Consider the following 23913-nt stretch of genomic DNA (forward strand, 5'->3'; position numbering starts at 1 on the left):
AGTATCTAATTAGAAACTGCCTTATTTGAACGAATGCTGTCCAAGCAAACCTTTGAGTCATTTCATGATAAGGAAATTAACATAAATAGTTACACTGAGGTGTTATTAGAGTGGTCTGTTTGCCCTAAGTTGGGAAATGTTGATTGCCACAAGTAATGACTAGCTGCTCTGGCCTTTACATGCTGAGTGGAATGTGGGTGCAGAGCATGAGACAGGGAAATAAAATTTTTTAACAGCCAGTTAAATAAAACAAGCAATTTTAACCTACAGGAAGCAGGCTTAGCTGTTTGTTCTCAGGATTTTACTTTGAAATTAGATGAAGGATTTTCTTTCTAAATTCTAGAAATATTTACATTTAACCTTTAAACATGGAATTATTACTGTGAAGGATATATTCTGTAATAAATCACATACATTATGTAGGTGCTGTTTTCTTAATCCTCATGCAGCACTAAGTGCAGCATTCTGAAGCACTTGCTTATTGTTTCAGTTTTTTGTGGGTGGTTTGGTTGGTTTTTGGTTTTCTGTTGTTGCTGTTTAGGGTTTTTTTGTTGGTTTGGGATTTTTTTTTTTATCATTTTCATTACAGCTGTTCTCTTGGCCTCATTTATTGCAGAATATTTTCAATCCACCAAACCCCATAAGAATTCCCAAAAACTTAATAAAAGTAGATAATAAGAGTTAAAAACATTCAATCAGGTCATGAATTGAGCGAATTCTTAAAGGGCCCTGCTTTCTCTTAGAATCCTTGCAAAATATTCTAGGGCTGCTCAGTTCTGGTGTTCACGGGGAGCTGAGAGCAGGGAGTTTGAGTGAGAGGGTGTCAGTCATTTGTATATGCAAACTCCCTACCAAAAATTGGAGTCTCTGTTTCCAAAAATTCAGTCTTGCTTCAATTATGCACTTATTCAGGTCTGTTAAATAATATCTCAGGTGCTTTAAACTGCATATGTCATTTGTGAGATGTACCTTGCAGATTTGTGTGTAGTTTTAGCCTCTTGGTCTGCGGCAGTATTTGTCAGTTTTGCTGAGAAATGTGTTCCCTGTACTCCTTGTCAAAATACAAAGGCTGTAGCTTCAGGTTATGTTTCTTTTTGGGCCAGAAATTATTTTTTCAATTCCCACCTGTATTCCCAAACAACACCTTTGTTCTTTCCAGCTTCTGCAAGATTTTAGCCCATCAGCTGTGGATGCCAAACAAATTCTGTCTTTGAAGGCTTTTCTGTACTGTAGCTGAGCTAATATAATGTCATGGGGTTTTTTTAGTTGCATTATGTAATTTCATCCCTGCTACTCAGTTTTGGGTGTTTGGCTTTATTTTTTGTATGTAACATTGCAGCTCATAAGACTTGGGGGCAGATAAAGTTTTCAGTTTATGTTGCTACTGAAGTAGATGGGACTGCTTCCAACGTTTAGGAATGTCTCTCAAAATTAAATCTGAAAATGGCTTATTCTGTCAACTATCAGTGGCCTGTGCTGGGTGCAATAGAAGCATCCAGGCTGAGCAGACAGAGGTGAAATTTAAAATTCTAAAATTTCAAAGTTTTATGCATCTTTGTTGTCCTCTCCCATCTCCTCAGCTGCACTCTGGCATGAAAAAATTATTTTAATATTGTTAGAAGTCAGAGATAAAGGACAAATTTGTAGGTATATTTCACAACAAATCTTAAATGTTAATTTAAAAAAAAACAAACCATTATTGTTGGATTTAGAAGTGTTGACAGGAGAACTAAAATTGGCACAGCACTAAGAAGTTGAGTTCTGAGTGTGGTAATTTTTTCTTTGAAATTTCTGCAAAGACAGGAAATTGGGGCAACAAACATGAGTGGGTGGGGACTCTGAGGTTAGAGCTGTTAATAAAATAATTGAGACGAGGCTTTGGTGATAAACGCTGCAGTTGTTTATCATGGTGGTAAGGTGATCTTCTGAAAGATCAGACTATCCACAATAAAAGGTGAGTGTTTTCTTGACATTGGATGTTTTCACAGGGAAGAAGGTGATGCTTTGCTCATTTGGAGTTGTGTTCCTTTGTTGTATCAATTGAGGAAGTTAACATAAACGTAGTTAGAGACTTCGGCTTAAGATACAAAGCAGTGGGGGTTTTTGAAGCAGTCAAAAATGTAACTTTTGGAAAAACTTTGATTTTTTTCCCCACCCTGTATGCTCCTGTGTCCCTCTTTGTAATTTATCTAGTTTCACACAGGCGAGGATGGTGCACTTATACTGTTGTTGCATGTTAAATAATGAAAAGCCCCCCCTCCAACTTTCCTACATTCCATTTGTTGCCTTTTCACTGAAGGTAAATGAGGTTCAGTAATTGCCTTTACATGTCTGTCAGCAAATACTGTATCTGCAGTGCTGCACTTACCTAATTCAGCATTGGTTATATTACATTCTTCTGCATTTTTCCCTCAGACTTTTCTTTGGCTGGTAGTAAAATCCACCTCTTGGCAGAGCTGGCTCTTGGTGCTCCTCTGCTGGCTGCAAACAGATGATTGAGTGTCAGCAGGGTCCAGCTAATCAGAGCCCTGATCAATAAAAGAACAACGAAAGGCTGGACTCAGACACGCATTTCAGTTCTGCTATTTCAGTTTCATGTTCCTTTACCTGTTCAGAACTGCTTGCATGTACATGTTTGTGAAGAAAGACACCAAAGTGGTTTGAGTTGCTCACATTTGAAGCAAATTACGTAAATTGGATTTTTGGTTTAATGGATCTGATACCAAGCTAATTATTTTAAAATCAAATTATTATTCCTTAAATATAGTGAAGCATGCTAAGAAACTGGATGTGCTTCTCCTGACGAATTAATTTATATTTTCCCTCTTTTCAAATATCAATACACTATTAGATTTTCCCCCTGAGGTGAAATAACACCTGAAGTAGTAGTATTTAGAATAGCCCACCTCGCTTAACTATCTGAAATTTGTCAGCAATTACTCAGTAAGATTTTAGAGCAGTAAAGCAGAATGCAATGCATTTTTAGGACTGCTTGGTGGGGTAAAAATAAAAGTAAACCCTTCACAAGAACACCACCACTCCATTAGTACCAAACAGTGTTGATATCTTATTCCTGTCATTGAAGTTTATTCAGGTAGTACTTGTTTGGTTTTTGTTGTAGATTTTTTTGATAATGTTAAGGACAATATTATCTGCTCAAGGTGGTGACTTGCATTGAGTTTTAAGTTCCCTGAGATGCAAAAATATATTGGTTAGCAAGTTTCCCGTTTTCAGAGTATGTAATTTGTGTGCAGGTAGTTCCTTAATTTCTCAAAGTTCCTTCTTTCTGGAGTCACTCTTTCAGTAAACCAGTAACAATGATGAAGATAAAGAACAGTTACCATGTGTCACAAGGACAGTGACAGTAATTATTTTTTGGTATGGGTGTATGGAGCTGTACTGCTCGTACCTCAACACAATGTTGTCACCTCATTGTGCAGAGCTGGAGAATGTAGTGATAGAATATGAAGGCAAATGGAAATGAAATTATGTCACAAAAGATTGAAATATCACTGCAGCTAGAGGGTTGATTAATGATAGAGGAGAAATCTGAACTATGTAGCACCATCAAAGCAGTAGAAGTAAGGTAAAAACCTGATAACAGAAAATAGACAGGACATATATGGATTGTTTAAAAGTATTTTTGTTGTTAGCTGAAGAATTTTCAGTTGAAAACAACAAACTCTGAAAGTCTGGGTGTGTTTTTAGTTGCAGGATGACTGAACCATCCAATGCAATGCTAAGAAAAAAGCAACCACAGATGATTCATTTGCTGCTTTCCAGTAATAAAGGGAAATGTTGTTTTTCATGAGAGATTATAAGTATGGTTTCATTTGTGCTTAAGAGGTGAAAGAAACAGCAGGAGATTGTAGGCATCCTGGAATGACTGGAGAATGGGAAGAAAAAGTTTTGTTAATGTCAAGAGAGGGCAACAAGTAGAAAATTCCTTTTGTATGAAAGCGCTGCTGAGAATGACCTTTAACCTGAAGGACATTTCTGGCACAAAACCAGGTGAAGTTCTGTTACCCACAAAGAAGTTTAAATAGTTAAGGAATATTATTGCATCTGCCTGGCAAGTGACAAGGTGCATTCTGGGAGAAAGAATGTGGTCTTGATTGAAATCCCTGATGTCTAAACAAAACTTTGTAACTCTGTTGCCATGTTGTTGATTACCTCACTTTCAGTTCTTCAAAGTCTTTGTGAGTGTTTTGGCCTGATATTTTAACTGCTTTATTTTTCCTGAGGTGGCTAAACAGTTGTGTTACTTAGAGGGGATTTTTTCACTTGTTTTTTTGTTTGGTTTTGTTCTACATTTAATACGTTCAGATCTCTCAGTGATTATGCTGTTTGAGTCAGATGGTCTTTGAGGCATTAAAAGTCTAGTGAGTTCAGGGCTGTCTCCCTCACAGTAGTTTATTAGTATTTCAGTGGCATTCTTTTCAAAGTACCTTAAATGAAGTACAGTAGATGGAGAAAATATAGAACTGCCCATGTAAATACAGCTTTGCGTTATTACATTTCCTTTATTACATATCATTTGGTTTCCTGTGATAGAACATCAGTTTCATTGTGGTGAGTTTTATATAATTTTGTTCTTACATCATACAATTTTTGGTTGGTCATTTGACTTTCTTCTTCTAGATCCCCCAGTAAACCCTTGGCACGGAAAGTAATGAGTGGGATGGATTGGGAAGTAGTGAGTAGGAACTCTCTGTCTGACGATAGGCTGGAAACTCAGAGCCTCCCGTCACGGTCCCCTCCTGGAACCCCAAATCAGTGAGTAGCATCAAACCTTCTCTCCCTACAAGTGACCCTAATGTGAGTGACCTACTTGTGTAATAAAGGGATTCGTGTTATGTAGACAAATAGCTTCGAAAAATGTGTGCTGAATGATTCTCTGTAACACTTAGCTTCAGATTCAAAAAAAGCTTTTTTAGGTGCTTCTCGCTTGACCTATAAAAAGTGTAGGATGTATCACACTACCCTAAATTTGAGAGTTTGAGTTTTCTCAAGCGCAGTTAAAACTAAGTTATTGATTTGGTTTAAAAAGACTCTGATGATAAAAATCCGTGTGATATTTTAAAAATAATATATTTCATTTAATACCACTTTTTTAAACATTGGGGAAAATTACTTTATTGGAAATCCTTGTAGGTTTACTCCTCTCAATTTTTCTGCCTTTCCTTTCAATGTTCACTCTTCATATGATAGAGCCTTCTGTTTTAAGTTAGTGAAAAAATATTCCTGATTTCTTTTGGAGGGTTACCAATTTTATCAGTGTGCTGAAACTTGCTTAAGAATCAGTATTATTCAATTTTGTATTACATAAACGTCAAGATTTTAAGATTCTACAGCATATTATTCACAAGATCAATGTTATAAATAACTGCAGCATTTTAAAATTACTGAAAATTTGTGTAATAATGATGCTTAAAGCATAACAAACTTAATAATGTATGTTTAAAAGAATTTTAATATTGTTGTGCTAGTTTTCAAATGGGAAAATATTGTATTCCAGAGATTATAAGACTATCAGTGCAAAGCTTATGATTCTTCTAGGGGAAGTTGCAGGGGATAAATCGTTCATCTTAATGGATCCAGATTAAGTTCTGCCATGAACAGAGTCAGGATTTGTCTTCTTAGGAATCCATTTTTCTTCTTGTTGACTGGCCTGTCAGCTTGTTCATTGGAGCATAATGGTTTCAGGCTTCTTTAATGAAAAGTAAATAAATTTTTAAATAGCCCTTAGTGCTTATTAAAATAATTTTGAAAACTTAAAAAAATGAAATACATGTTGATCTGACAACATGTACTTGATTCAGTGAATTTTGAAATTTTAATAAAAATATGTGTATGAACATGTGCTTGCACTGAGAGGAAATCATTTGTTTAGCATCCCATTTTAGTGGGTGGTATCAGAAATGTAGATTAACAATGTTATTGTTCTTGTCACATTGCACTGCTCTGCTTTCCCTCTTAGTCGCAACTCTGCCTTCGCTCAAGAAGGAGCCCGGTTACGACCCTCATCAGTTGGACATTTAGTGGATCATGTGGTTCACACTTCCCCCAGTGAAGTATTTGTAAATCACAGATCTCCATCCTCCACCCAGGCCAACAGCATCATACTGGAATCATCCCCGTAAGTTCTGCTCTTACCACGCCACTGGGGCATGCAGGGCTGCTGAAGAGAAGTCGGAGATCTTGGCCTTGAAGAATTTATTGGTACATGTGGGGTCAGGGAGAGCCAGGCAGTCTAATAAAAAGGTGGTTGTTATTTAGGGGTATTAGTGTAGGTCTTACTGTGAGAAAGGGCTACATGATACAGAACTGAACACCTGTGTCTGACATACTCCAGGTTCAGGATTGCAATGCCATCCCCACCAACCCAAGCTGTGGGTTTGCTGTAATGTGACCATCAGTGTCTGGATGTGAAATCAAAAGTTGGGTTTTTGACAGAATTGAAGAAAAGTTTTAATTCCCACAAGTTTGGAAATGTTGCTTTTTGTCAAGGCATAGAAGTGAGCTTCACAAACTACATAGCCAAAATACCTTTTTGGCACCTGGGCATTTGGGCATTGCTAGTGTATTTGGTATATTGTTACAGAGTTTATTTTTAAAGCTGACACTGTCAGGCTTTTTTTTTTTTTTTGATAATGCTGAATATTCTTTATACTGTAAGCTTACTTACCGTAGGATACAATAGGCATAATAATTATTGTGTATTGGGTCCAGAAGGAAGACAAACAAAAAAATCAACTGAGTTATTTAAAGATACTGAAATACTCAATAAATTGTGTCAGAATACAGATTAATTGGGGAAAAATTTTAACAACAAAGTGTAATTTTTAGGAGGGAAGTAGAATACAAAATTCCTAAAGTTTTATAAAATAGCATATGATGCTTTTTACAATAGGCTACAATAGTTACAATTTGACCCTCAGCTAGTTACTTAACTTTCAGGGTTATGTAATATTAATTTGACCTAGTCATGTAAATTATCCTTTTTTGGTGGACTTTTTGACATATTCCCATGCCAAAGGACTCTCAGAACTGGAACGGATGAGAATCTTTTCTCATATTACAGTTTTCTTGTCCAAAGGCCACAGAGGGTCAGGTTCCTTCTGTTCTAAGACTTCCATCTGTAATGAGAAAACCTTACTAACTGACACAATGATACAGTGAAGAAAGCGCAATTTTAAAATACTCTCTTTTATTCATATGCCTTTACTTCAAGTTGTACAAGTTCTTCCTGAGCATTCTTAGGATTTGTTTATTTAGTACTTGATTTCTTGAGTGAGTCTCCATAGAAATGAGTCTTAGAAAGAGAGGAAGTGGTTTTGTACAACTATGGCTGTTCTTTTTCATGTTTTTGCACTTTTTATGCCCAAGCAAAAAAAGTATTGCTCCTCCATCACTAAGTGTTAGGGGTTCCATTTTGGGCGGTTTTTTTCCTCTTCTTGGAAGCTTGAAACTAAAATTTAATATCCCAGTATAGCTCTCTAGTATAAGATACTTCTAAGAATGAGGACATTGACTTTCAAAAATATATTAATCCATTAACGTCTTTTGAAGGTTTAAGCTGATGTTATTGATTCAAGATTTGCCATTTATGAAGGAAAATAGTACATATGAAGTTCAGAGTAGCTATATGATTTTAAACTATACCGTTCTACAGTCCAAAAAGCTATTTCTTAATCAATTTGACCTTTTTGGCTGAAAAGATTTGAGTAGTGCATGTGCTAATTTGCCAGAAAGTCTTATTTATTGATCAAATTTATATGTGTGAAAAAGAGGGGCTAACCTGACTGGCAGTAGGTTTGGTGATCTTTATGAGTTTGGAATCAACATAGCAAAAGAAATTAACAATTTCCATGCAGCTGAGAAGGATATTATAGCTTAGCTAATATAACCTTTAATTGTACATCTTTTCTCCATTTGCACATCCTATTCAACACTAAATGGAGAGATAGTGCTTGTAGTTCCCTTAGCTAATTATAACCTCAAATTCCAAAAGCACGTGATAAGTGTTTAGTTTAATACATTTATGGGGGTGTGTATGGAACTTTTGCTAAATATATTAAAAAGATCAGACCGGATATCTGTAACAAAAATACCCAAAACTTGCCAGTGCCAGGGTTTGTATGTTATTTTATTATGATGTAAATTGCTGAATTCAGTAACAGGGAGCTGCTTTGCCTGCAAAATAGGCTGCTTTCACTGCCATTGTCTGAGCATTCATAAGGAAATTCAAAGCTGACTGGGCAAATATAAAGCACTGAAGTTTATGCCCGAGGCTTGATTGTTAGTTCTCACAATTCATTATGCTAATATATTACAGAACTTGCATTGCTGCTTGTAAAATGCTCATTTAAGTAACTTTTCAAATCTTTTCTTTAAGTTTATGTGTTCGGTAGGAATTTACTTGTGTTTGTTGACATGTATGTACAGACATCTAGTCAAACATCAGATCCATCTTCTGCTTTTATTAGAGTAACTTCTTTTGTGTTTCTATTCATGTTTTCTGTTCCTTTTTTTCTTTGGTTTAAAACTCTCAGGAGTAATTGTTTTCAGGAAAATACATAACTTAAAAGACTGAATAATCTGTGCTGGCCAGACTTGAATGAATGAATGCATAGGCAGCTAAAAATCTCTGGGTGACCTTTGTAAGTCGATGTCTAAATAGTTTATAGCTGCCTTGCAGATTTGTTTTGCAAATGTTGACAATCATCATATTTTTCTCTCCACAAAAATGAATTTAGCAAAGCTGCTTATCTTGAAAAATGAAATGTGCTCTTTTTTCTGTTACTTGCACTGAAAAGTGTTAAGAAATACTATTTTTCTTCCCAACTGTGTTTTGAACATAAGGTTCTTCAGACATCAGACTGAATAATTAGTACTTTTTTTTTCTTGTAACACTTCATGAAAAAAATATTTTCTGAAAGTTGAAATAAAGCAGAAAAATAGAGAAAAATATTGTTGGGATCTTTTAGAATGTTCTGTTTTCTTTCATACACTGACAAAAATGTTACCAGTTTTGTTTGCTAAGAATATTGACTAATTTTTTATAAACTGAAGCAGAAAATGTTTGGCATTTCAAAGTGTTCTATTTCCCAGTTTTCATGCTTTTTGAAAAAGGTTCATCTTTTCTTTTTTTGAAATTGGTATACTCCATTTTGCTGAGATTTTTATTTTTGAACATGTATCTGGAATCTGCCTTTCCTGAATTGCATAGAGATAAATTTTATGATACGGAGTTTGATGTATGCCTTACGTTTTCAGATTTGCAGCTACTTGAAACCTTGTGCAGTCTCATACTGAGAGTCTTGCCCTGCTAACAGTTCACTGAGGCAAGACCACTAAATACACTGGAGCTGCTCATGTGGCTACCTGTGTGTTTTGGAGGGAGTTTTGTGATGAGTTACCACTACAGCTTGCTGATAATGAAAGGAGGAGTATCCTCCTTTTGCCTCTGGGAGTGTCCTTCCCTCTCTGCATGGTGGCCAGCCCTGAAATAAACCAGAGGACCCAGGCTGGTCCAAAAAGTGGTTTTGGTTGCTTGGTGTAAGCTGCCTTAGCCAAGGGAGGAGGTCTTCAAGGAAGCAGCCAGGGATGTGGGTGAAAGAACAGACACCCCTATTTTTGGTGGTAGTATTGTCTTTAGATGTAGCTATAACCTGTCAGTTCATTCTTGATGGTTTGTGGATCTGGTATCAGTGGGCTGTTGTCTGAAATTGTTAAATGACTTAATAGCACCTTTTAATAGGGTGCTTGTGGAGGATGACATATCCTGCTGGTATTTAGAAACTGGCATTCAAACCAAGTTAATGGGAACTGTGAGCTTGCTGCCCTTTTGAGCCTTTCCAAATGTTCTTCTTAATTCTTAAATATAAATTCATATAATGAAAGATGAATCATATATTTATGTAATACGAATTACAGAGTTAAGTTTTTATTCCAAGAGGACTAACAAAAGGAAATTCTCCATATTATTCAAAAACACAGAGAACATTTTTATTAATCTACAATGGAGTGTTGCAGATCAGAAGTAGTGGGTTAAGCATGCTAAAACCATTTTTCAGAGGGTCATAGGTAAAAGATGAACTTGCTGGTTCTGTGTACAGTTACTTGTCAAGAAAAATGCTGCAACAGGTGCAAACATAAGCTGCCAATATACTCTACTGCACTACATTTTTGAGGTTCTAAAAATACATACAGATAACCATCTCTCGAACTCTTGAGTTTCTTCTAACATTTTCAGTTTATTTGCAACCCTGGAAGAGCTGTCAATATCTCATGATTGTTCCACTTCCTATTTCTATTTTGTTATTTAGATCTCAAGAGACTCCTTTAGATGGGCAGCCTCCAGCGTTACCACCCAAACAGTTTAAAAAGAACAGTTGGAACCAAATCCATCATTCACACTCACAGCAAGAACTGGATAACCATATTAATGAAACATTTGATGTTCCTGCATCACCTGAAAAATCCACTGTAAGTTTTTTGATCCAGTTGAACCATTCTGCTTTTAATCAGAATGATGGTCCTATTTTACATGAGCTTGGTTCTGAAGCATTTCAGAGCTGCTGTCTCTGTGCATTACTGTCCCTTCACTGGCTCCTGCTGGCTTTACTCTAGCTGCTTGAGTAGTGCTTTGTCAATTGACAACAAATCACTACATTGGGATGGTTATGCAAACCTTTTGAGCATTAGCTTTTCAGCACATGCAGAAATTTCTGCCCAACCTCTTCTTTGAGAAGTAATTTGCCATCAATTTTAAAGAAGATATTGCAGGTGTTTAATCTAGCTTTAACTAAAAAAATGCCTACCAGCTTCTATAGTCGTTTTATCAGGAGAAGCTTCTTGAGTCTGTGGTTGCATTTCTCATCAGAATTTCCAAGAAAGAGAGTATCCAGAGGCCTGTGATAGCAAATACAAAAATATGAGCAGAAGTTCTTTTTCCATAATCAAGCATGTGTGAGATGAGTATGATAGTCAGTTCATTGTCTTACTGAGGAGAGATCTCCCTGATCACTTCTGTGATTTTTGTCCTTCCAGAAGTTTTCCAATGGTTCTAGATTTTATACTGATGTGAACAGTAAAGAGGACAAGAAATGTGTTGCAAGATGGGAAAACATCCAGATGTAGCAAATACTGTGTAAACAGTTTTGTCAACCTCAGGCATTCAAAATTATGAGTCACCTCCCCACACTGATATTTAAAAATGCCTTAGTTTGGTTTTTTTTGCATCCTGAACTGTAAACCTATGGTGTTCTATTCTCTCAGGCCTTACAACAAAGTTAAGATTCCCTTAAAGCCCCTGTTTCATTTCATAGCTGGGATTTTAATAAAAGACTCAAAAGTGAAAGTTTTAAGGTTTTGAGTGTTTTGGGAATGTTGTAAATTTTTTTGTTATAATTAAATAATGAAACAGAATTTGTAACAACTGTCTTCAGGCAGTTACAAATGCTTACCTGAGTCACATTAAAGTGCTGTTCTGCTTTGAAAGATAACACTACTTTAGTCATCAAGTTTTTCTGCCTTGTATTCAGTTATCTTTACTAAATGGACAAAAATAACTTTCACTTGTTTTTTTAACTCCTTTTAGTTCTGCAAAACCAACACAGCTGTGTGAATGAGACTGTTTTTTCTCTGTGCATTGTCAGTGTGATGTTTGCTGTGCTCCAGTGGGACACATTTATGCAGCCTCGCTGAAGGCAGCACACTGTTGTAATTGAACATCTAATTTGGTCTGCTGATGACTTTTTATTTTGGGGATTGCAGAAGAAGGAACATAGCATGACTGAAATTTTTGGAATGTTGTTTTGTTTCAAAATTGCTTTGCTGACCAGAATTCTGGTTCCTGCATTGCTGAAGTCTTCTGCTGTTCCATCTCAAGTATTTTAGAGAAAACCCCTCACCATTTTGACTTCATAAAGCTATTGGATTTCCTTGGTTTGTTGTGTGTATGAAGGGTCTGTGTTGAAAGGTAGTAGGACACATATGGGAATGACAATGACAACTTTTTACTCCATCTGCAATCCCTAAGTGTCCAGTCTGAGAATGTCAGAAGTACTTTAAGGTACTTGAAAACATGTGTGGTCAGAGTCCCTTCAGTCAAACACATTAATGATGGCATACAGTGCTCTCTGCACGTTTGCATTATAAACTTCTGCTCAAATAGCATCTTAAAGCAGGAAATGAGCATTTCCTTTCTGTCTGGGAAATGCAGTGGCACAAAAGCTGCTAAATGCTGCAGGTGAGCACTTGGTGTTCATTCTGTATGAGCATAGGCTGAAATGACTGGCATATGATCAGGCTTCCTAAGACCTTTCCTTTTCATTAATATTTCTTGTTCCATTACTTGCCCAAATTTTTCACTTTTTCATTACCATGAATGCATTTGGCAAATTTTGTTTTGTTTTAACCAAGAACAGAAGACACCTGCAGCTGAGTTAACTTCTAATGAGCCAAGTTGTGCAGACTTCTTTAGCCTAGTGAAACTCCAGGTTCTGAGCTTTCTAACATATAAAAATACTTGGTTTTTTTAAGTTTGGTGTTTATTTTTCCGAGTATGAGTCTTCTGCTTTTCTGTAATTGGTAACATTGAAAGCTTCCTCGAAACACATTTCTTTATTACTTTACATTCTCACTGGAGGAACTATAGAAATACTAGCTAATGTTCTGTCTGTGAAATAAATATAGATGGGAACCAGCTAAAAATCACTTCAATGGCACTAAGTTGGTTTTTATCAGATTAAAAAGGTAGCTAGTATTCCTCAGTTTATTAGCTTTTCCTTTAACAGTGTTGTTGTCATCCAAATAAAACCAAAAAGAAAGCATCTAAAATTTTCAGAGGTGATTCAGTGCAGAGCATATGTCACACCTCATACTCCACTAGACTGGAATTGGAGTAAGGGATAGGGAACCAGAAATTCCTTGCTTACTACCTGGCATATTGCAGTTAATAGAAACAAAAGGACATCTTCAATTATCTTCCTTTTCATTGTATTACATTCTTATTGCAGCTCTTCACTGTGGTAGTAATTGAAATTAATTTAAGAAATTTCCATTTGACAAGCTGTTTTTATTAGAGTTTTGAAGCCAGTTAGTCTTTTCTAATATTCTTTCTTACTTTGAGCTTGCTTCAACAGAACAGGCCTTTAAATCAGTTATGTCCAAGACTCTTAAATATGTAATTTTTTCCTTTTATGCAAACGTGAGATATTTCTGTTCTTGCTTGATATTTTCTCAAGTGTCCAGGAGCAGTTATTTGATAAGGAAACTGCAGAATTATTAAATACAATATCCTCAAAATCTAACTGTGAACAAAATATTTACTAATATAATATAATTTTTGTCTATTAGCCCAATGGTGGTGTTCCCCATGACAATCTTGTTATGATCAGAATGAAACCAGATGAAAATGGAAGGTTTGGCTTCAATGTAAAGGTAACAGTACATCTATTCCTTTTATGTTTATTAAGGTTATTTTCTGACATTTGGGATTTCTTACTAATTTCATTTGTTTTTAAAGGGTGGATATGATCAGAAGATGCCAGTAATAGTGTCCAGGGTAGCTCCAGGAACACCTGTAAGTTATCAAAAAAGCAGACTTGGTAGCAATATCTGTGTGCCTTGAAGTATGTACAGAAAATGATAAATTATTTTCTAGCTGCCTATGAAAATTAGGTTTTGCTATAGCATTATCAGAACAAAGCAAATTACATGCAGTAAGAATTTGATGGGGCTGTATAAGATATTTTTTAATGTTCTTCAATCCTCAAAAGTATTTTTTTCCTGCTGAAACAAAGTTTAATTTCTGAAAATTACAGATGCTCAGTATGCACTGGTACTTGAGCTGTGCCATCCTAAAAATACTTCTACTTTATTGCTTTTTTTAGATATAGACATTCAGTAATTTCACATAAATTACATATTGAAAGAGTGTTAAAAATAACTGAAATAGCAAATGTCTTACTTCAGTGGCAGATGTAGCTGAGTAAAGCCAACATGTAGATTAAAACCAGACATTATGAATCATTCATCAGGTCTGATTGTGTGGTGTTAGTGATGTTTAGTGACTATGGGTGTCTTCAAACTAGGCACAATATTTGTCAATTTATTGCCAGAAATACTGACCTGGTTTGCAGCTGACTGGAGGCAGTTCTGTCGATAGGTGTTAGAGTGGAGTTAACCATTTGCCTTTTTTTTATTTTTTTTTTACTCTTTGAAAGTACTGAAATGTTTGCTGAAATCATTCTTCATGCATTTTGTTAATTATTATCCCTGAAATATTTAATAACATGAATAGTTTTGGCTTTAAACATTCACTCTGTAGGGAGAAGATAGTTGGTGATGGCTTGTGCTCTTTCTTTTCTGCAGTGATGTTTAGACTGTTGTTATAATAGCAGTTTTTATCACCTGATTCCTCTCCCTGAGATTACTAGGAGTTGTGCGTTGTTTTTTGCCATTACCATTGCAGCATTTCAGACCTCAAGCATTTAAGCCTGTGAAATTGATTTGGACACGGTTTTGCAATGTTTGTCCCCTCTCTTCAAAGAAAAAAACATCCTGCTTTTTAATTGCCTATAGAAAGGGTGATTCAGACAGAGGAGCTTTCTGCATCAGCTGAGGGGTAGAGTAACAGCTGCTGGAAGACACTTTACAGTGCCTGTCACCTCCCAGCTGCAAATGGGAACAGCACTGCCTGTGTATTGTGTAACTTTTGGATTTATCATTTGAATACAGTGCAGCAACCATAGCAACAGGGCTGTTAGGATTCGAGAGCCCAAGTATAGTAACTTTAAGTTGTTATTTTAAGGTAAGAAATTGGTAATGGCTTGTGTTACAGATGGTCTTGTTTTTTCCCCTCAACCTCGCAGGCTGATCTGTGTGTCCCTCGTTTGAACGAAGGGGACCAGGTTGTCCTGATCAACGGCAGGGACATAGCAGAGCATACCCACGACCAAGTTGTAATGTTCATTAAAGCTAGCTGTGAGAGACACTCAGGGGAACTTGTGCTCCTAGTTCGACCCAATGGTGAGTGGCTTGTACGTCATAATTCAAAATAAAAATCCACACCCTGCTCTCATTTTCTAACCTCCATTTTGTGTCCTGGGATGGAATGTTTGACCTGTAAGAAATAACTCTCTTCCCTGGAAAGGAATTGCAACAACACAATGTATTGATCCAATAATCTAAGGAACTGTGTATAACTAAGTGTTGCAAAATAATAAAAAAGTCAGACATAAATATTTCTAAGAGGGAGCTAATTTAAATTTTGTTCTCACTCTCATTGATAAAAATGTCCAGAAAGCTATGTGGATATCGAATGTATGTCATAAGGTTATTATTATTTTCTTAAGGAAAATTTAAACCAAACACAAACAAAAAAACCCTCACCAAATGCTCAGTGTTTGGGTGACATTGGAGGTCAATACATACAAAATCCTTCCATATGTTTTTCAAACAATCCAAAACCACTGGTAACATTTCTACTTGAGGAGTCTTAGTAGAAGTGCTAAAATGCAGTCTAAATCAAAGCTTATGCAGTGTATTCACAAAATACACTGTTGGATCATAACCAGCAGATAGGCACTGGATTTAATTCTGCTGTACCTCCTAACTATGGTGAAGTTGGAGAGGTAAAAGCAAAATGAAAAATATTGGTGCTTAATTGGAATAATTGAAATTACTTTTGCAGAGTACCTCATCCACCTCATAAAAATTTTTCCCTTATTCACTAATTTGCACTCCCCACTTACATGTGCTGTCATTCTGTGTCAGTTCTCTTGCAGCTTTTGTGTACTTACTTTGTTTTCAGACAAAATATGAGCTTTGTTTGCACATTTTCTAAAACAAACTATCTTTCCCCTTGGATATTGATTATCTTTGTATTCTAGAAAAAATCATGTGAGTTGTAGAAGTAAGGAGTTGCCGGTTTCCTTCTCTGTAGTGATGTAAAATAATTTAAAAACAGGCTTGGCTTTTGAACAGCATATGTCTGTTATGTGTAGCAGAGGATGCATATTATTTCTGAGCTTATAGGCAAAGCACACATAGAGCATTGATAGATTTATAATGCCATGTATTAAAAGCAATTTTCTGAAGTGGTCTGCACATCTTGCCCTAATTATTGAAGCCTAAAATGAGTTCTAAGTGAATTGTAAATAAAATGTAAATGCAGCTGTTATGATATCAGAGGCATGATATGAGAATCTGAGATTTGAGAGTTATATCAGACAAGGCAGGGTATAATGTGAGTTTTGATCAAAATTTTAGCTGTCAGTGGTGGGCTTTCACTTAAAATTACTTTTACACCAAAGAAAAAAAATAGTTTTATCATGGATTATAATGATCAGTAAAGGCTTCCTGTCCTTGCTGATGGGGACTAAAATCAATGTGCTAATAAGTGTGGATTTTTCTACAGGAGAAATGTGGTGGTTTTGCTATTTTAAATAAATGACTTACAGCTAACTTCAGTCAAACAGCATCTTCAAAGCATTCATACCTTTTCTTGTTCTAGCTGTCTACGATGTTGTGGAAGAGAAGCTGGAGAGCGAGCCTGATTTTCAGTACATCCCTGAGAAATCTCCACTTGATGGTGTCCATCAAGATGACAATGCTCTGAGGGAATCCATGATTCAGTTAGCAGAGGGGCTCATCACTGGAACTGTCCTGGCTCAGTTTGATGTGAGTACTGGATTGCCTGGAGCCAGGGGCAAGTTCCATATCTTTTTGGAGAGCAATTATTTTAAACAAAGCAGATTACAGTTAAATTTCAGTACAGTCAGCATCCTTTAGGAAAACAATTGTCTTACACTCTCAAAAGAAAAATAACCAAGGAAAAAAATCAATCCTGTATTGTATGTGCAAATTAAGAATATATAACCCTAGGTTTTAGTTTTATAAGTAGGTTTATTGATTACTTACATTTTTTGTGTTTATGAGGGACATGCTAATAAAATACTTCCATAAAGATGAAGGCTGAAGAATGTCTACCAAAATATGTGTTTTGTACTCAGGCCTTCATTCCATACCTAAGTGGCTGTAGAAACTGAGTAACACTGAGCTGTTGACATTCTATAGGCATTTTTGATGAGGGAAAGTAAAATAACCAATGGAAAATGCTGCCTTAATGTTAAAGGCTAATGTAACTGTGTATTTTATAGATAGTTTATTTTTATTGACATGTTTCAGAACAGTAGTTTATTTTCTGTGGGGCATTAAGCTGCTGATAGCCATGGTCTTTTTTCAGCACTGACTTGTGCCTTGGTGACATCCCTCTAAAATGCATGAGATCAGGTGGCTTAAAGCAGGAAACAGTAGGTTTGTAAAACACAGCAGTGCAAATCCAGTGAATTCCTCACCAAATGGGGACCTAGCATTGTATTTTGCAACATATATCTATAAAATACATTTTATATTCTATTGTTTAAGAACTTTGGTAAAATTTCCTTTTATATTTAGAGCAGATTTTTTCCTAAGTTATTTAAAATCCTTCTTTAATGTAAGTTTTATTCTCCTTAGCAGGTTCAATGTGTAAAAGTTTTTTAAACTGCTTTTTTTGAACCTGAATTGTTTCACTGATATTTTTTGTAGCACAGGCATTGTGGCAATGCATGACTAAGGCATGAAAGGGCAGGAACCTCTCAAAGGCAATTTTGTGCAGGAAAAGTGCAAGGTAACCAGGACTGGCTTTACAGTTTTTGGAATACAGAAGGATGTCTGGGGAAAAAACCAAAAATTCTAACTGAAAGAAGTGCAGTGTAGGTAGATGCCTATACACAACGTAATCTGCTTGCCCCAAATGAGCAAGTGGGATGTCAATATCAGTGAATTCACTTACCACAATACTATACTACTTTTTCTCTGGATCAGTGTTCTAGTGGAAGCTTGAAATTTAATGTTCATTTTCTTTAAACAAATTTTGGCTACATCTTGGTCACTTTCAGTGATTCCAGAGCATAACTAAATTTATAGTGTGTTATTTTTAAAAGTATTTTCATGTTTGTTGAAGCTACTGTTGCTTCATAGTTTATGTTCTAAAAAGTACCTCTTTTTAGAAGAAATTCTATTTAGACAAATAATATAATAATGAGTCTATTGCATCTATTATGTTCTGACCATCAGCTTTGTCTTTTAGCAATTGTATAGGAAAAAGCCTGGAATGACAATGTCTTGTGCCAGATTACCTCAAAACATTTCCAAAAATAGATACAGAGACATTTCGCCTTGTAAGTATTGCTATGTGTATATGTGCTCTGAAAGTATTTTCCTGTGGTTACTAAATAACTAACATCTTCCTAAATTTTTTTTTTTTCAGATGATGCTACACGGGTTATTTTAAAAAGTAATGAAGATTACATCAATGCAAATTATATAAATGTGAGTAGTATTTTTCAGAAGTGCTTCTGACATTAGGTAATTCTACAGTTTCTTGATGAAAAAATTGATTTACAAAAATCTTCTTTTTATAAATCTAGTTCAGACTAGAATGGCTACTTAGCCTCTAGTCAGGTGATTTGAAATTTCCTGTAGATATATTTCCTTCCTAATGTTTTGTGGCACATGTTTTGAGAAATATTAAAGTCTAGCCCTGCATTTAATGTAAAAAATGCAAACTGAAGCCAGTTATCTCCAGAGCAATTAATTCTTTTTTTCTGATCACTTTTCTGACAGTTGTGTTCAACAACAGTCAAGTTTAATTTGGCGTCAGTTTCTTTTGCATCTTATTTTTTTCATTGTTAGTAACAGAAAATTACAGCTACCTACTTTAATGAAAAAACCCCAGATATTAAATTCTGAGATCTGTGTTTTAAAAGCTAGTGTTAAAAACCCATAGAGCAAGAAATATTTGCACCTGAATGATTTGCCAAGTGCGCTGTCATTTATTTTTTCACCCATTAATCTTCATTATGGCAACTTACATGACTGTCAGTTCATATGTAAAGTGTATTTGAATCTTTGTAGTAATTTTGCATGTGAGACACTTAAAGAATTTTCATTTGTGCCAATTCGTATTTGCTAGCCTTTAAGAAATAGAATTAATGTCATGGTTGCTTTTTTAAAAATTATTTACTAAACTATAAATGTCTGATGCCTGACTTTCATTTGCTGTAGGAACTGAAATAATGACTTTGTCTTCTCTTAGATGGAAATCCCTTCTTCCACAATAATCAACCAGTACATTGCTTGCCAAGGTCCATTACCGAACACTTGTCCTGATTTTTGGCAGATGACTTGGGAGCAAGGCTCTTCTATGGTTGTGATGTTAACAACTCAAGTAGAACGGGGCAGAGTAAGTAAAACATTTCCTTACATGCCACTTCCATAATCTTCTAAAAAACTGTTAGTGATTAGCCTTTAAAAGATTAGAGGAATATATTGTGATGGTATATAATATGTCAAGGGGATAGGAGGAAGTGGTTTTAAACTAGAAAAGTGTAGATAGAGTAGGTATAAGGAAGAAATTTTTACCATGTGAGTGGTGAAATACTGTCACAAGTTGCTCAGAGGTGGTGAATGTCCATTGGAATGTCCTCTGGAAACATTGAAGGTGATGTTGGATGGAGCTCAGAGCAACTCTATCTAGTTGGAGAGGTCTTGGATGATCTGTAAAGGTCCATTCCAACCAGAACTGTTCTATCATTCTGTAACTGTTTTTCATAAGAGCAGTGCATTCCTAGTTGAGTCTTATATTTTAGACCTTCTGGTGTTGTTAATGCAGTCAGTAGTTAAACTTTGCTCAGTCCTGAAATGCACTTAACACTTCATGTATTTCCTCAAATACTCTCAGTCTGCTTTGTTTGATTCCTTATAAAGTAAAAAGCATCTAGAATTTAGCTTCATAGAACTTTTTTACTCTAAACTTCAAATGAAGGAACTCCAAGTTCCTTCAGTTTTCATAGAGTACTTCTTTGATATATTTAGGCAGCCTAAACACAGGTTTGTAGGGTTAATACCCCATGCCTGGATGGCTGTCTTATCAAGGATTTTCTTAAAACTTGAACTCTAAAATTTCCCATAAAATGTTATTCTGTTATAAAGATTTGTTTAATCATGTGAAATAATAATTGTCCTTTAATTTGTATATAAAATATGTTAAAATAGAATACCAGTAATAGAGTAATTAAGAGTTAAAATTAGTAAAAATAATTGTGTATGGTGCTATAAAAGGCCTCAGGTGTATTTTGTGGCTTGTTTGGTTTTGGTTTAAGCTGTAGTTTGTCCTTAATAGCTTTGGATTTCATGCAGTTCTATCCTTTGGAGATAGGCAAAACAATCAAGTGTGGTCATACCTAATTCCAGAGTTACTTGGTTTAGTCTGGAGCATTCACAGTAGCACTGGCTGGTTAAGTGTGTGGACAGAAATTACTGTCTGTAATAATAGTGTAGTGGAATTCCTCCATATCAGGATTTCTTTTGAAGATGGATTTATAGTGGGTTGTGGCTGTACTGACCAACTTGGACTGTAATTCTGCTGCCTGTATATATTCTGATTTTTTAACAACTATATACTTGCTGTGAGGTCAGGACTCTAAATAGAATTAAAATAATTGAAGGGAAGTTGCAGTGGTTTTAAACCATTTCTCACTGACTCAATGTTTGCATGATGCTGCCTGCTCCTAAGTAAACACAATTAGAGGGAATTTCAGTACAAGTGCCCTTTTACTTTGAGTTTTCTTTGCAGATCTGCTAAGAACAGACTTGCAATAGCAGTTCTCTGAGGCTCCCCCACCCCTTCAATAATGATAGTTGTGGAGTTCTTTGGAGAGCTGCTTAATAATGAAATAAAAGGACTTATCTGTCTTATACCCATAGGCAGACTCCCTGCTCTAAAGCTGATCATGAGGCTTCTGACATCACTATCCCACTGCATGCCGGGATGTCTCAGTGGAGCAGGAAGTCTGCAAATCTGGCTGCTCTTAAAGATTCGCCAGGTGGGTTGCAAATGCAAAAGTACACTTGAGCTGAAATGACCTCTGTAATTAGGCATTCAAGCCATATAGCAGAAAACCATAGTGTTTGAAGTTTTCATTCACATTTGAGGACTTCATTGGGAGTCCTTGAAGTCCACCATATTCGTCTCCCTATTTTTTGTATTAGCTTAGCAACTTTTTGTTGCATATTTCCCTTTATTTTTGTTTGTTCTTTTCCCATATAAATGTACTTTGAGAAGATCAGATTAGGGTTTTGGAAGACAGAAATTATTATAAGGCAGCATCTTTGTCACTCAAGTGTTAAGATGGAATATTTATAGATAAACTCTTTAAAAAATTGTAATGGAAGTTAAAGTCATCCATCTTCAGTTAAACTAACTGCAAGTGCTCGTGCATGTGTCCTCTTGGAAAGAGAAACAGGAAATCTCTGTGATACCTTATTTTATAAACAGTAATTAGGTAACAGAGTCTATTTGGTAAGTAATTAAATAGTGATTACAAGATAATCAAAATAATCTGTAACAAATAAAGGTGTAAGAACTAGAGAAAATGAAAATTATACTCCGAATTTAAACACAGGCATCTTTAAAAATGTGTTGACCTTAGGTTAAATGCCATCAGTACTGGCCAGAGCCATCAGGAAGCTCATCATATGGGAATTTTCAGATTACCTGCCATTCAGAAGAAGGAAATCCTGCTTATGTCTTTCGAGAAATGACATTGACTAATCTGGAGGTAAAATCTTAATATATTTTCATGTGTTAATCTGCAGAATTCTTGGAAGCTAGCCATAACATATGTAGATTTTCTTTTTCTACTTGGTGGCATATCCATGTAAATGGAACTGTTTATTTTTAGAACCCTGTAGAAAACTACTCATTGTCATGTGCTTTCCTAGGGGAAATTCTCTCCACAGAATGATAACAAATCTTTCATAAGTGAAAATATCACACAGATTCGTTTTTCATAATCATATTAATTGGATCACATGAAGAATATATTATTTATCCTAAAAGTTTTTATTGGTGTCTCTCATAACCTGGCCAAAGAAAAAGAGTAATAAAAGAAGGTGAGAAACTTGTTCCCTTGATGTTTTCAGAACATGAGGTATTAGAGGTGTTTCATCATGATGATGAAAAGTCTTTGTAGAGGCAAATAGTTCTTAATAATTCCATCTTGAACAGTATGTGCAAGAAGATGGAAGATAAATCCTGCTGCAAGATGAATCTGGAGTGGTGACTACATGTCAACAAGGACCTTTTTAAACATGCATTGCATGATTTTCAGGGCATGTGTAGTTTTCAGAGCCTCCCCAGCCATCATTTCAATGTCACAAATGTTTGAAAATGAGTATCTGGAATTTAGTTCACATACTTTTTTCTCACTGCTTGAGTTACCAGTTGAGAAGCCAGTTTTATAGAGCTGCCTTTTAGTCAATTTGCAGTTAAAATTCCTGCCCTGTGCCCTGTTGAGACAATTGCTCATCTGCTATCAGCCGTGGAATCTCTGTAAATGATTCAGTGCCTAAGGGCTATTTAAAGTGCAGTAGCTCCTCTGCTTTTGAAATTCGACTCTGGTTGCCCGGGCTGTCCCCTCCCCTCACCAGAGGCCGATTGATTTTATTTGTGATACCAGAGCAAGGGCCGGGAGGGAGTAGAAACCAAAGTCATTGTGCCTTGTAGGTATAAGAGGGTCAGATCAAGCCAAAACAGTGCTGATGTTCACACAGGGTCTGAAGGAAAGCTTTTATGTCTGATCTCCCCTCCCTACCCCACTTCTGTCATTTGATCTTGTAAGATGCTATCTCGTTCTGTTAAATTTGGTATGCTAAGAATATGACCACCTTCTTGTACATCTAGTGTTCACTTAGATTGTTGATATCCTTGAACTGCATTTCTATTATGTGCTCTGTAATTTTTTTCACCTGTTGAAGATGTAAGCATTTGTGGATTTCCTTTTTTACCTTTAAGGAAAAAAAAAAAAAAGAAAAAGTCATGGTAAAATCCAGGATGACTGAGGTTAGCACTAACAAAGCACTGCTAGTTGCCTGAAGCCACTTTGATTATGGGTACAAGTTGCTATAAATGTGCTATCGATTTATTATTATTATTATTGGAGCTTTTTTTAATGGGACTTGAATTACCCTTGATTAAATTTCATGTTTCTGATTAGAAAGAGGAAAGCCGCCAGCTAACCCAGATCCAGTACATAGCATGGCCTGATCATGGGGTTCCTGACGATTCCAGCGATTTCCTCGATTTCGTGTGTCTGGTGCGAAAGAAGAGGGCTGGCAGAGAAGAACCTGTTGTTGTTCACTGCAGGTATCACAGTTTTTTCCAATGTTATTAAATCATCAAAGTGAACTTTTTGTCATCAAATAGCTGTTCTGTGCTTTGTTCTTGAAATAAATATTTAATAGTATCTGCTTTGGGGATGACAAGAAAACTCAACATTGAAATAAAACAAATATTTTATGTGGCAATCGCATTTCAGTAAGCAAGATTTTGAATGTGTTGATCTGTTCAGGCATTTTGCTGGGATGTTTTGTTTTGTTTACAATTTAAATGCTTGTGGTACTAGTCTACATAATAATTCAGGGAAATGGCAAAAGATACTTAATAACCATGAGGAATAGGTTCCTATTCTACAAAGCTGTAGAGTAGCTGTGTAAATGATCCATAGTGGAAAATGTGGGTGGTTTATTAAAAGATCAATTAAAAGACATTTTCTCTTGAGTCTGCAGTGGTTAGGCTATGTGGTATTTTGATACTTACATTAAGATGAGACATTTTTCCCAACAATTTACCTTTGTTGTGAGTTAAAATAATTGTTATTTAGATCTTTACGTACATATGAAATGTGATTTTTATTTTCCTTGTGCAATACTTTGTAATAACATTCTCCATTCCTGTAGTGAATTTCAAGATCTTAATAATTTTTAAATATTTTATTAGAAAACTTGAATAATACC

The 23913-nt window shown here is 35.7% G+C and overlaps 1 protein-coding gene across 4 annotated transcripts in view; it reads left to right on the forward strand.

The window, feature by feature from the left end:
* Window positions 1–23913, forward strand: part of PTPN4 (protein tyrosine phosphatase non-receptor type 4) — a 106767-nt gene that overhangs the window by 71509 nt on the left and 11345 nt on the right. For 3 of the 4 annotated variants that reach the window (XM_064434957.1, XM_064434958.1, XM_064434956.1), the window contains 12 exons: window positions 4642–4776; window positions 5981–6139; window positions 10332–10491; window positions 13366–13449; window positions 13535–13591; window positions 14883–15039; window positions 16526–16692; window positions 18146–18236; window positions 18326–18387; window positions 19154–19300; window positions 21549–21677; window positions 23115–23263. In XM_064434957.1, the coding sequence (XP_064291027.1) occupies window positions 4642–4776; window positions 5981–6139; window positions 10332–10491; window positions 13366–13449; window positions 13535–13591; window positions 14883–15039; window positions 16526–16692; window positions 18146–18236; window positions 18326–18387; window positions 19154–19300; window positions 21549–21677; window positions 23115–23263 (1497 nt within the window). Of the gene's footprint in view, window positions 1–4641; window positions 4777–5980; window positions 6140–10331; window positions 10492–13365; window positions 13450–13534; window positions 13592–14882; window positions 15040–16525; window positions 16693–18145; window positions 18237–18325; window positions 18388–19153; window positions 19301–20823; window positions 20943–21548; window positions 21678–23114; window positions 23264–23913 lie in introns of those variants that run through there. The other variant, XR_010369388.1, reaches the window with a different exon arrangement.

The sequence above is a fragment of the Passer domesticus genome, chromosome 10 (assembly GCF_036417665.1).
Source record: "Passer domesticus isolate bPasDom1 chromosome 10, bPasDom1.hap1, whole genome shotgun sequence".
Classification (NCBI taxonomy): domain Eukaryota; kingdom Metazoa; phylum Chordata; class Aves; order Passeriformes; family Passeridae; genus Passer; species Passer domesticus.